Source organism: Solanum lycopersicum, chromosome 7, assembly GCF_036512215.1.
Source record: "Solanum lycopersicum chromosome 7, SLM_r2.1".
NCBI classification, from domain to species: Eukaryota; Viridiplantae; Streptophyta; class Magnoliopsida; order Solanales; family Solanaceae; genus Solanum; species Solanum lycopersicum.
Window position 1 is genome coordinate 63216089 of NC_090806.1, and position 13533 is coordinate 63229621.

The window sequence follows — 13533 nt, forward strand, 5'->3', positions numbered from 1 at the left end:
TGGGAGCACCTTGAGATGTTGAGGAGTGACTTTCGGAAGCCAGCCCGAGTCTGGTAATTGTTCTTTCAAGCTTGTATGATGTATCATACTGGGAGAGCACTTGATCGAGGTTACACGAGCTTAATGTATGTTTGATTTATTTCTTGGTTGACAAAGTACTTGTTAACTTTGGGAGTTCCTGATGAGTAGTATGCGAGAGATAAAAATATTTCAGCTTCTCAGTGTTTGAAAATAAAATTAAATAATAAAAGCGTGTTCTCTCTAACAACTTAAGTTTTTAGATGAGATGCTCACACAATTCAACACTGAGAACGTGAAGATAGGCAAGTTGACTAATGAGGAGAGACATGATTTCCCGATAGCATTAATAATTGAGTTTGTTTGTGTGGATGATGGAACTACATGAGTAGTCGAATATAAGCTTTAGCAGTTTAATCCTCTTTTGAAACACAAAAAAGAGATCACCTGTGTAGGGCTGAGATTCTGTGGCTATAAATGGAAAACTAACACAAATTTTAACACAGTTAAGGTTAAGTGAGAAACTTTTTCATGTTACCTTCACCAATGGACTTTGCAGGTCTTTTATATTAATTTGTTTCATTAGGAAAACGATAAGAAATTGATATAAGAACTTGGAATAGGCATAGTTTCAACTTCATAGAGAAAAAGTAAAACCAATTTAGTCTGTGAAAAATCAACATACAGAATAAACAGAGCAAATTAAACTAGAAACGCCCCTTGTGCAGGCACAAGCATTATCGTAAGCCTTTCTTCTGAGGTTTGAGGAGTTGACTCTTGTGCACGAAGAGAGTGTAAGTCACTGCCATTCGCAAGGCTATTGAACTCCACACATTTGGATGGCGTCGTTGGCAGAATGTCACCAGTCTTTTAACTGAATACAGAAGCTTCCTTGTTGTCTCATCATTCATGACATGAGCAACACTATTTGTATGAATCTTCTCACGTGCTGATCGTTCATGAATACCAACCATAGTAACACCAATAGGCCAAGGTGCATTACCAATGGCTATCTTATTAAGATATTGATCCATTGCTTCAATATATTCTCTATTCATACAACATTCAACCATCACAACTAATGCTTTCCGAATATCATGATTAAGTAACCTTTTCCTGCATAAATCAAATAACGGATTCAAATCCCTAGCACACTGCATAAAAGTAGCCACCACTGTCTGGTTTTTAGCCTCATGACTTATCTTATCCAGCTCCTGATTCCACTCATTCAACAACTTTTTGTAAAACACCAAAATCTTATCCTCATCACACAAATCTTCAAAATTAGTTTTCATCCTCTTCGAATCTTCATCATCACGATCTTTATCCTGATCTGTCGCCTTCCGCTTCAACCTCCGTGTCTTCTTCAACTCCAAAATATCTCTCAAAAAGTCATTCGTTTGCCCTTCAGTTTCATCAACTTCAAACAATCCAGCTTTCAACACAAGATTCAACCTATCAAACCTTGCCTCTACATCTTCTCCGAATAAAGTAACCGGATGTTTCAAAAACCTAAGCCGGCGAACAACTTCTTGTTGCGGAAGAAGGGAGACTGATGAAGAAGATTCTGGTTTGCTATTGTCGGTTGACAAGTAAGGTTTATGATTATGATGCTGCTGGGATTTCGCTTCAACTTGACGTTTTTCTTCTTCACGTTTCTTACTCTCTAATCTATTGAAGAATTTCCGTCCACCCACATATTGGACTCGATTGTTCTTTAGCTTCTCTGTTATTTGTTTCAGTTCCTCCATTGTTTTGATTTGTGAATTTGCTTTGCTAGTTTTCAGTTTACTTAAAAGAAAGAAACAAAGTCAAATCCGTCTAGGAATAGAATTGGAAAGAAATAATACGACTTATGAAAAAAAGGTACGGGGTAAGAATATGAAATAAGTAATGTAGTTTCCTTTTCCTGTGAAAAAAATAGGAGAATTATATACACTCCTAAAATATATGGGAAAACTATAAGAAGAAGATTCCTAAACTCTTAAGCTAACTAACTATATAGAGAAAAGATATTGCCAAAGCTTTTTAGGAAATAAACTAATAAATAGGAATACTAAATAGTTAGGATTTGTTTGTCCTAATTCATATAGGAATAGATTTTCCAGTTAAATTTTGTTTGTTAGTATTATAAATAGGGGTGACTTATTACATATTTTCATATATTGTGAGATACGAGAGTGATTGTATTAAGCGCAGCAACGTTTATTCTTCTATTGCTTTTACACCGAAATTGATCTGAGAACATGAGCGACAAAAGAAGAGTTCACCCAAATTGTGGGAATGGCTCGAACCCTTATCATGAATGCAGCAAATATTGCTTCAAAATAATAGCGGAAATAAAGAAGCAAATGATCAAAGCTGAAACACGTGTGTTGCAAGCGAATACTGTTGATGAAAGAGATGGTGTTGAAAGTCACAGTGATGATGGAGAGGATAGTACGAGAGAAGAGTCGGGGAATCTGATAAGAGGGAGGAAGAGGAAGTTATTTGAATTGAGGTTAAAAATGAACGAGGCAAGAAAAGCTAATCAATCTGCAATGGTAGTAGAGAAGAAAAAAACAGAAGCTCCAACTGCAGAGTGTAGAGGAATGTCCAAGTATGGGAAGGCGCCAAAATCATCAGACGACAAGATAGAGAGGATGGTGAAGGAGCTAAAGGACAGGTATGAGAAGCGTCAATCATTTAGTCGGAGGAGAAAGTTTCATGAAGAGAAAGATATTGACTCTATTAATGATCGTAACGAGCACTTCAATAAAAAGATTGAGCGTGCCTTTGGAAAATACACCTTGGAGATCAAGAATAGCCTTGAGAGAGGAACTGCTTTGCCTGACTGATCCAATAACAGAAGCGTTCTATAAGAACTCAGCAGAATCTTCAGTATTTTTCCAAAATAATAGTAATAATAAAAATAGTATAGATAGAAGATCTTTTGATTGAATGTTTTTAAATTTATTCAGTAAATTTTAAATGTCTGCCCATAGTTTATTCACAACTTCATTAATCAAATTCTACAAAAATCAATAAATGGTTAAGCGAGATCTATAATTACAAGAAATCTTACTAGTTTAGTCGATTGACTACTTGAACTTTGACCTTGTTGATGTGAAAGTAATTCCTTCCCCATTTTCCAAACAAAATTATCCATCCATTAACTCAATTTTTATAATTAAATACTCTACAAAAACCTCTAAACTGCTGGCTAACTTAATTAACAATTAAACATTGTGGAGAAATCTCTAAACAGAATACTAAAAGTAGCTCCAGAGTAATTGAAAGTTTGAGTGGGGAAACACTACATTTAAAGAATGAAAGGGAAAAGAAACACTTGTGACTGGATTTAGGAAGCAAGTGGAGTAGTTTAACAAGATTCATATTTATAGTTTCTATTCATAATTGGGGGATGATACATTGGAAATTAAGGAAAATACAATACATATAAAATCCAAATCATACAAATTCATTTGTTTAATTAGTAGTTGTGTAAAACAACATTGTGTATCTTGGCAGTGCCGAAGAGTAGCTATTAGGCTACGAGAGATTTATCATCGACCATTACCACCACCACCACTACCTGACCCACTCCCTACTCCAACACCTTTGCCAGCTCCAGCACCAACACCAACTCCAATACCAATTCCAATTCCAACTCCGATACCTCCACCATGTCCACCTCCTCCTCCTAATCCTCCCCCTGACCCACCACCTAAGCCTCCACCCGCACCAAAACCACCACCATGACCTGATCCTCCTCCTACCCCACCTCCGCCACCACCTCCAAATCCTCCTCCACCTCCTACTCCTCCACCAGCTCCGCCTCCAACTCCACCACCTGCACCAAATCCACCACCGTGGCCTGAACCACCTCCAAGACCGCCACCTCCTCCTCCACCACCACCGCCTCCTCCTCCACCTCCGCCTCCAGCACCTCCTCCAACACCACCTCCGGCACCAAAACCTCCACCATGTCCAGAACCACCTCCGATACCTCCTCCACCACCACTACCTCCACCTCCACCAGCTCCACCACCAAGCCCTCCTCCTGCACCACCACCTACACCTCCTCCTGCTCCAAATCCACCACCATGACCTGAACCTCCACTTACACCTCCTCCTCCACCACCACCAAATCCACCACCTCCACCAACACCTCCTCCAGCACCGCCACCTACACCACCACCAGCTCCACCACCTGCTCCTCCCCCTAGTCCTCCTCCACCTCCACCACCTGCTCCTCCCCCAAGACCTCCTCCGCCACCTACTCCACCTCCCGCTCCTCCACCTAGTCCACCTCCACCTCCGAGACCTCCTCCTCCACCTAGTCCACCTCCCGCTCCTCCCCCGAGACCTCCTCCTCCTCCCCCACCTAGTCCACCACCACCACCTGCTCCTCCACCAAGACCTCCCCCACCACCCACTCCACCTCCAGCTCCGCCTCCAAAACCTCCTCCAGCACCTCCTCCACGTCCACCACGCCCTCCCCATCCACCACGTCCTCCGCGTCCGCCCCATCCTCCACGTCCACCACAACCTCTCCTACCAAATCGACCACAACCATTATCATTACCCCACCTCAACTCTTCAAGCTTATCATCACCAAAAGTGATGGCACTCAATTCCAAGAAAATGCTCAAGACAAGAAGTAACACTACAACCCTCTTTTGAGAAGAAGAACCCATGACTAGCTAGCTATTATCACAAAACTTCTCAGATATATAAGATTACTTGTGCTCTTCCTTACTCAGAGTTTGTGAACACTTATATAGGCTTACTCGATCACCCAAGTTGACAACTTTTTGATATTATTAGTAATCCCAACTCGCTTGTCAGTTGAAGCCATTAATGCCTATAATGTGTAAAGCTGCATGCATGCTAAATTCACGCGTTTGAACCGTTGGGGAACTGGCGGGAACATTAAATGAACCAATGGAATAAGTCAAGATATTGCTACTAATATATTTGGTATAGTACTAAAATCTTTATAATTTACATATAATAAAACAATTGCACAAAGGAATGGTCTCCAAATTTCGCCCATGAATTATTTTAACCTTTTTTTCTTGTAAATTAACTTCAGAAAACACGTTTGTCATAAATCTTCTGAATTCAATTTTTTCAAATCTGATCTTTTTATTTTGAAACAATTATTATTCAATATTCACTATTTTTATGGCCAAATGTACCATATAATTATAGGCGGCTATCTCTAGTCTTTATTTCTTTAGATCGAAACTTCGTTAGCGCTAGCTACTACCAACACCAACCAATATTAATGTTGACATTGTATAATGGCATGGCAAATGGGCCATCGTCTTTATTACTATATAATAATTATGTCTATTCTTCCATAGAATGTTTGGATTATACAGTGGTTGTAATTGGTAAATATATTTAGATGAGATTAAGCTTTATTTGTTTTTATTAGAATTAAGAGGTCTGGATCTACATACATATTTATATATTAAGATTTAAGTGTAGAGATCTGAATATTAAGATGGTCATTAAATTAAATTTGAACTGTGAATGATTAAGATTACTTATTTTCAATATGTGAATGTACATATGACATCAAATATTATATAAATAAAATGTTATAAAAATTTCATTTCAACAAAAAAAATTACTTTTTAATTAAAAAAATCATAATTATCCAACATAACATAAAAAACTCGCGAATAAAAAGTATTTTATAGGCACAATATGATATCAAACATGTCAATAAGTATGATAGATACTTAGCTAATTAGAAAAACTAATGAATTCTTATTTATTTTTCTCAATAACCTTAATCCAATTCTATTTTTAGCTAATTAGCAAAACTAAAGAATTCCTATCCTTTTTTTTTTAAATAACTTTAATCTAGTTCTCTAACTTGAAAACCTCTAACGCTATTCATATTTTTTTTTGTAGGTGTCACTTTCCCATAACACATGTATTGTATAATGACTCTTCCCATTCAAGCACAACTATTTTTTTTTCCATATATTCTTCAAATGTGGGTGCACTATTTTTTTAATCAAGGATTCCAAAAGAGTAAATTATTTCTCATCAATTTCCAGTTGAGACGAATAAGTTATTCTTATCTTCCCCAAAACTTTTTTTTTCCAACTGAAATTGAAGATTGGGATGGTGAAGATCGGGATGAAGAATTATTATAAACTACATTATTTCTATCACCAACTAGTTCAAGAAGAAAAATATATTAGTGTTATCTCACAAATAGGCTTGATTATCAAAGAGTCTCAATAAAATTATTGGCCCTAAGACAATTATTTTAATGAGAGACCTCAAATATGTATACATGGTTCTTATTTTTAATTGTGAGTAGTATTTTTTCATTCAAAAACCTTGATCAACATTAATACACGAAAATATTATTGCAATAAGTGTTCTCAACAAACATCAATACACTCTAAGAAAATTATTAATATAAAAAAATTACTTGTAAAGATTATAAAAACTTATCAGTTCAAGAGCAGAAGATTAGTGTTCGATTGAGAAAAGAGAGGAAGAAAGTTGTAGCTGTGAGAGCAAAAGTTATGCAAAGATTGATAGAGGCAACACAGTATTATCGTATAACTTATTAAATAAGTGTAAATGTTGTTAAAACTCTCCTACAGACTTGATCCGTTTAGACCTTTTCAAATCTATTAAGAGACTTTTTGAAAAAAGAAACAGATGGACTTAATGGTTTGAATTTGAATCACTCAGATTCAAACCTAAAAATCAAACGCACTCAATGGGCTGAATTTGAATAATTAAGAATCAGACCACCATTAAGTACAAAAAAATGAGGCCTAAGTTACAATGTTACTATTTGATATACTTCGCTATCATTTACACTACTTTTATCTATATTTAAAACGTATCTTACTACTACTCAAGAATTTTCTACGTATTTCACACTTGCATACATGTATATTTTTGTTATCAGATACACAAAATTAGGGAGGGAGAGATGAGCGAGACTGGAAGGGAGGCAAGTGAGATTTGCTATATATTCCATATACATGCGAATCCACTTAGATACTACGTATCTAGAATAAATTACATCAAAATTTGACATCATGTATTCAAGATACATGTATCTAGTTAACTCTAGAATCAGAATATGATAAGATACGTAATATTTCAAACTAACGTATATCTAAGTAATTAGCTCAAACTAACGTATATCTAAGTAATTAGCTCCTAAACTAGTGGAATTCATATAAATTCTCCTTCTTTTTTCCCTTCAACAGGGCCTACGAAGCTTCACTTAAAATTACTCCTTCCATCAAATTTGAGTGTTCAATAGCGTCAATAATCTGGTCGGAGGGAATATTAAGGTATATAAGTGTCGATATCCATTTCATTACTTCTCTTATTTTATTTCGATGTGTTTCACCTTTTTTTATTTATATGTTTAAAACATAATTTCAATATTGTTTATATTACGTGCTTTTGTGTTTCAATTTGTTTGGTTTGGTTTGAAAAATACGAGAGTGAAATTGACTAATATTCTATGTGAAGTCGAATATACAATCTTCAATTGTTTGAAATAAAATTTAAATATTTATAAACTATATAGAAAGTATAATAAGTTACGATAGTTATCAATTCAAAATATTTAGAAGACATTTCAAAAAATTATGATAGAAAAAAACACTTAGACTGTCCAAATAGTTACTAAGACAAACACATTGCACTGATAGAGTTAACTCTTTAGCTCAAACACCCTACATGTCATTTTAGACCACAACATTCAAGGCCAGTTTAGTACATTGTTACACTTAGATTTTAAAATCCGAAAATTCCATTCATTCACTTTAAAAAAACTTTATGTTAGATCAAAACTAAAAGACATACATTGAAATGATTTGTACGTCGTGCAAATGAGAGTAAGGAAATTAAATGCAAATATAAAGTTGATCTGTTGAAGGAGTTGCATATTAATTTTTTTAGATAAAGTTAGGTCCTAGCATACTTTTTTGACAATAAGATGAAGGAGAATTTATTGAGTAGGGTACATAAAATATCCTATCGAAGTAGTGGATTTATGATGATATATATTAAAAAGTGAGTCCCAAGCCTAAAGGATAAAAAATATTGATAAAAATTTCAAAAGGTAATGTGAAAAAACTTTTAACTCAAAACGGTAAAATCGCTGGTGATGTAGCGATTTAGGTGGGTGGCGTTAAGGAAAATTGCTGCAGTAGCAACGATTTGTAAAAAAAAAAATATTTTTTTTAAAGGCAGCGATTTGTAAATGATTTTTTTTAAAAAAAAAAAATTGTAAATCACTACCTATGCAGCGATTTTACTTAAATTTTTTTAATTTTGAAGTAAAGGCAGCGATTTAACCTATTTAATTTTTAATTTTTTGTCGTAAATAAATTATTATTAGCCAAAAAAAATTCACATTGTCAAACTTTCAAATTCACATTTCACATCCAGACATAAATATTAACATGCATGTGAATTTTTTTTGTACAAATTTGACATGTTAATTTATTTCAAATTTTTAAAAAAAAAATATAAACCAAAATCGCTACCAAGGCAGCGATTTACTTCAAAATTAAAAAAGATTAAGTAAAATCGCTGCACATGCAGCGATTTACAATTTAAAAATAAATTCATTTACAAGGCAGCGATTTGAAAATTTTACAAATAGTTGCTACTGTAGTGATTTTCCTTAATGCCACCCACCTAAATCGCTACATCACCAGCGATTGTACTGCTTTGATTTAAAAGTTTTATCATATACCTTTTAAAAAAATTTGTCAATTTTTTTACCTTTTAAGCTCGGGACTCGTTAAAAAAGTAGTGACTATGGTACATACCAAGCAATTTGTGCTTTAATTAATCAATACATAGATTTTTATTTCTGTCGAACAAAAATCTTTATTTTTTATTTCTATATTGGAAAAGAATCAGCTAATTATGTCTTGTTTACGATGATTTAAAGAAGCAGAGTTATAATAAGTAAATGAATCAAAATGAGTAGTTTAACAAGATTCACATATGTAGTATGTTTTCATAAATAATGTGAGGATGATACATTGGAAATTAAGGAAAATATAATACATATGAAAGCCAAATCATACAAGTTCATTAGTTTAATTATATTTGTAGCATTAACAACTTTAAAGTCTAAAGTAACATTATGTATCTTGGTACTGCGCTCAAGTGTAGCTTTAAGACTACGAAATATTTATCATCGGCCATTACCATCACTACCGGAACCACTCCCTACTCCAACACCTTTGCCAGCTCCACCACCAACACCTACTCCGATACCAACCCCGATTCCTCCACCATGTCCACCTCCTCCTCCTAATCCTCCCCCTGACCCACCACCTACACCTCCACCCGCACCAAAACCACCACCATGACCTGATCCTTCTCCTCCTCCACCTCCGCCACCACCTCCTCCTCCTCCTCCTCCTCCTACTCCTCCACCAGTTCCACCTCCAACTCCGCCACCTTCACCAAATCCACCACCATGGCCTGACCCTCCTCCAAGACCACCACCACCGCCTCCTCCTCCACCTCCAGCACCTTCTCCAACGCCACCACCTACACCACCTCCAGCTCCAAAACCTCCACCATGTCCAAAACCACCTCCGATACCTCCTCCACCACCACTACCTCCACCTCCACCAGCTCCACCACCAAGACCTCCTCCTTCACCACCTCCTACACCTCCTCCGACTCCAAATCCACCACCATGACCTGACCCTCCACCTACACCTCCTCCTCCACCAACACCACCACCTTCTCCTCCCCCTAGTCCTCCTCCACCACCTGCTCCTCCTCCTACACCTCCTCCACCACCTACTCCACCTCCTGCTCCTCCACCTAGTCCACCTCCTTCCCCTCCACCTACTCCACCTCCCGCTCCTCCACCTAGTCCACCTCCACCTCCTGTCCCTCCACCGAGACCTCCTCCTCCTCCTCAACCTAGTCCACCTCCGCCTCCTGCCCCTCCACCTAGACCTCCTCCTCCACCACCTAGGCCACCTCCACCACCTGCTCCTCCCCCAAGACCTCCTCCGCTACCTACTCCACCTCCTTCTCCTCCTCCTAGTCCACCTCCGCCTCCTGCACCTCCACCTAGTCCTCCACCAAAACCTCCCCCACCACCTACTCCACCTCCTTCTCCTCCCCCGAGACCTCCTCCTCCACCAGCTCCGCCTCCAAACCCTCCTCCAACACCTCTACCACCACCTGGATCGCGTCCACCACATCCCCTTCTACCAAATCGTCCACAACCATAATCATTACCCCACCTCGACTCTTCAAACTTATCATCACCAAAAGTGATGGCACTCAATTCCAAGAAAATACTCAAGACAAGAAGTAACCCTACAACCTTCTTTTGAGAAGAAGAACCCATGATTATGATCACAAAGCTAGGTTATCAGGTTACTTGTGCTTTTCTTTACTCAAAAATATATGAGCTTATATAGGCTTTCTCTATCAGCCAAGTAGACAACTTTTGTATATTATTATCAGTCCCAACTCACTAGTCAATTGAAGCCATTAATGTCTACAATGTGAATAGCTGCATGCATGCCTATTTCACGCGTTTGAACCGTTGGGGACCATTAAATGAACCAATAGAATCAGTCAAAACAACTACAGTATTTACGTAATTTATTTGGTACCGTACTTTTTTTTGTATTGTAAATTTTGACATGAAGATCTTTAAAATTTTAAAATAAGATTATATATTTAAAATTTTTGTCAAAAATATTAAGTCATGATATTTGACAATTCAAAATATTCATAAAGTCATGGTAAAAAAAAAAAAAAGACACATTATATATACCACATAAATTTAAAAAAATGACTGTAAATATAAAAGGGCATTTTGACATGATTTTTTTTAAAGAAAAATTGTTGAAGTTGAATTCCTTAAAACATTTTGAAATTCAGTTTTAAGTTAAATTTCAGAACTTCTAGAAAATTTGAAAAACACCAAAAGGTTATTTTCAGTTAATTGTCGAATACACTTCATTTTTCAAAGTAACTTTTTCACATTAAAAATAAAAATTATTTTTTCAAATACTCAGAATTTTCATTTTCAGACGCTCCCATAAATTATAGACGACTATCTCTAAAGTCTATATTTCTTAATTAGATCGAAACTTCGTCAACGTTAGCTACTACCGACTCCAACCAATATTAATGTTGCCATTCATGGCAAATCGCAAATGGTCCATCGTATTAATTATTACTCTATATTTTTATGTCTATTCTTGCATAGAATGTTTAGATTATCAATCTTTTATGTATGTACTGGTTGTAATTTGTAAATATAGATAGACGAGATTAACATAAAGATGATCTATACATTAGAATGTTGTGGCTATGATCCATAACAAGCAATTTTTTGTTATAATTACAACAAGGGGCGCCTCTTTAATTAATAACATTCATGTGGAATCATTTAGAAATAATCGAATTGAACCAACTTATATTATTTTCAATAAAATCATGGACTTTTATTTAAGGGAAAAATTACTCCACACATCTATTTAAGGCTTAATATTACAGCTTTTAGATGTAATTTTTTTTTTATATATATTACTACTTATAAGTATTATCAGATTAATTTTAATCTGTAATATATTTTATGTTATTTTATTAATTAGACATTACTTTTTATAATTACACTATAATAATTAAGAGAAATAACGTAATGTTGTAAAATCAAGATTATAAGAAGAAGACAAGAAAAGTAGATGTAGGAGAAGACTTTCTTCTTGTTTAAGTATATATAAGTTTCATATGTATATATTACAATAGTGAATGAACAACCCTATTTATAGAGTGAGAAATCACTCCAAATGTCACCATATTAAGTATCATAATAAATAGATTCATTCTTATCCAAAAAGGTTCATGTAACTTAGTGAATATGAATGGTTGTTCATGTTGAATGCCTTGAATCGGACCCGCTACAAACAGAAAGGACGGGGGTCTCGCTGCCCGGTCAGCGAGTCGGGGGGTCCAGGGGGGCGACGCGCCCCCTGGCCTGGGGGTCCGGGCCCCCGGCCCGACGGTATACAATGTTGTTGTATTGGGCCCTTAATTTTCTGTTGATTCTGTATGTTGGGCCCAAGCCTGTTAGGGCGTAGCTTAGCACTATATATAGACGCTATGGGAAACCCTATTCTGTAATTCTGTTTTTGTCTCTCCATAATAAAACTGCTCCCTCTCTTCCCGTGGACGTAGCCAATTTATTGGTGAACCACGTAAATCTGTTGTCTTATTTTTCGCGTTTATATTTTCTCGTATTATCTCAAATTCCGCACAACAGTTCATGTACTAACTTTATGGACTATCCACTTATTTAATGGATTTATAACACTCCCCCTTGGATGTCCATAGATATTGTGCCTCGTTAAAACCTTACTAGAAGAAAAAAAAATTGTGGGAAAAAATTCCAGTGAAGGAAAAAGAGTACAATATCTTTTGATACGCATTATTTGCTATCTCATTAAAAACCTTTCTAGGAAAACTCAATGGGACAAGACCTAGATTAAGGAAAAAAGAGTACAGTGTGTATTTTGCTCCCCCTGATAAAAACCACGATTCAGATGGTTAAGTTTCCGCATTTCAATTTTGTGAACCATCTTCTCAAGAGTTAAGGCCGGTAAATATTTGGTAAATAAATCTGATGGATTATCAGTCGAACGAATTTGTCGCACATCAATATCACCATTCTTCTAGAGATCATGTGTGAAGAATAATTTTGGTGAAATGTGTTTCGTTCTATCTCATTTTATAAAGCCTCTTTTAAATTGAGCTATGCATGCATCATTGTCTTCAAAGATTATTGTGGGTATCTTGACATCACACTTCAAACCACATTTTTCTTTGATAGAATGTATTACTGATCTTAACCATACACATTCTCTACTTGCTTCATGAATGGCTATTATCTCAGCATGATTTGAAGAAGTAGCGACAATAGACTGCTTCGTAGATCGCCATGATATAGCAGTACCTCCGTATGTGAACAAATAACTTGTTTATGATCGAGCTTTATGTGGGTCAAATAAATAACCTGCATCTGCATGACCAACAAGATCTGCACTATCTTTGTTAGTATAAAATAGACCCATATCACTAGTTCCCCTTAGATATCGCAATATATGTTTAACTCCATTCCAATATCTTCGTGTAGGGGAAGAACTATATCTTGCTAACAAATTAACAGAAAATGCTATGTCAGGTCTCGTAGCATTAGCAAGATACATAAGTGCCCCAATTGCACTAAGATAAGGTACTTCTGGACCAAGAGGTTCCTCATTCTCTTCTTGAGGTCGGAATGGATCCTTACTCACTTCAAGTGATCGGACAACCATTGGAGTACTTAATGGATGTGCTTTGTCCATGTAAAATTGTTTCAAGATTTTCAGTAGATTGATGGATGAAGACCCCGTCTACTAAATATTCTATCTATAGTCCAAGACAAATTTTTGTCTTACCAAGGTCTTTCATCTTAAATTCTTTCTTTAGATA

At 36.2% G+C, this 13533-nt stretch overlaps 4 protein-coding genes and 1 pseudogene across 4 annotated transcripts; 1 reads left to right on the forward strand and 4 right to left on the reverse strand.

Moving 5' to 3' along the window:
- Window positions 1-619: 619 nt before the first annotated feature.
- Window positions 620-1769, reverse strand: LOC101250710 (uncharacterized; annotated as a pseudogene).
- Window positions 1770-2264: 495 nt separating this feature from the next.
- On the forward strand, window positions 2265-3639 carry LOC101250425 (uncharacterized). The gene has a single exon (XM_004243793.5). It carries the CDS (start codon window positions 2265-2267, stop codon window positions 2853-2855), a length of 591 nt encoding a protein of 196 aa, XP_004243841.1. The 3' UTR covers window positions 2856-3639.
- LOC101250135 (glycine-rich cell wall structural protein 1-like) lies at window positions 3376-4876 on the reverse strand. Its single transcript, XM_069287030.1, has one exon. It carries the CDS (start codon window positions 4695-4697, stop codon window positions 3564-3566), a length of 1134 nt encoding a protein of 377 aa, XP_069143131.1. The 5' UTR covers window positions 4698-4876; the 3' UTR covers window positions 3376-3563.
- A 4338-nt stretch (window positions 4877-9214) lies between these two features.
- Window positions 9215-10396, reverse strand: LOC104648402 (glycine-rich cell wall structural protein 1-like). The gene is made up of 2 exons (XM_069287474.1): window positions 9970-10396; window positions 9215-9924 (listed from the first exon to the last, which is right to left on the reverse strand). The coding sequence occupies exons 1-2, from the start codon at window positions 10394-10396 to the stop codon at window positions 9215-9217; spliced, it is 1137 nt and encodes a 378-aa protein (XP_069143575.1).
- A 2644-nt stretch (window positions 10397-13040) lies between these two features.
- On the reverse strand, window positions 13041-13406 carry LOC138337553 (secreted RxLR effector protein 161-like). Its single transcript, XM_069287475.1, has one exon. It carries the CDS (start codon window positions 13404-13406, stop codon window positions 13041-13043), a length of 366 nt encoding a protein of 121 aa, XP_069143576.1.
- Window positions 13407-13533: the final 127 nt, after the last annotated feature.

Bases quoted from the DNA above. Each gene is read 5' to 3' on its own strand.
- LOC101250425 (XM_004243793.5), top strand. From the start codon at position 2,265: ATGAGCGACAAAAGAAGAGTTCACCCAAATTGTGGGAATGGCTCGAAC.
- LOC101250135 (XM_069287030.1), bottom strand. From the start codon at position 4,697: ATGGGTTCTTCTTCTCAAAAGAGGGTTGTAGTGTTACTTCTTGTCTTG.
- LOC104648402 (XM_069287474.1), bottom strand. From the start codon at position 10,396: ATGGGTTCTTCTTCTCAAAAGAAGGTTGTAGGGTTACTTCTTGTCTTG. The intron at 9,925-9,969 runs GTGGACTAGGTT...GTGGAGGGACAG, and splicing joins TGGAGGGGCAGGAGGCGGAG to GAGGTGGAGGTGGACTAGGT.
- LOC138337553 (XM_069287475.1), bottom strand. From the start codon at position 13,406: ATGGACAAAGCACATCCATTAAGTACTCCAATGGTTGTCCGATCACTT.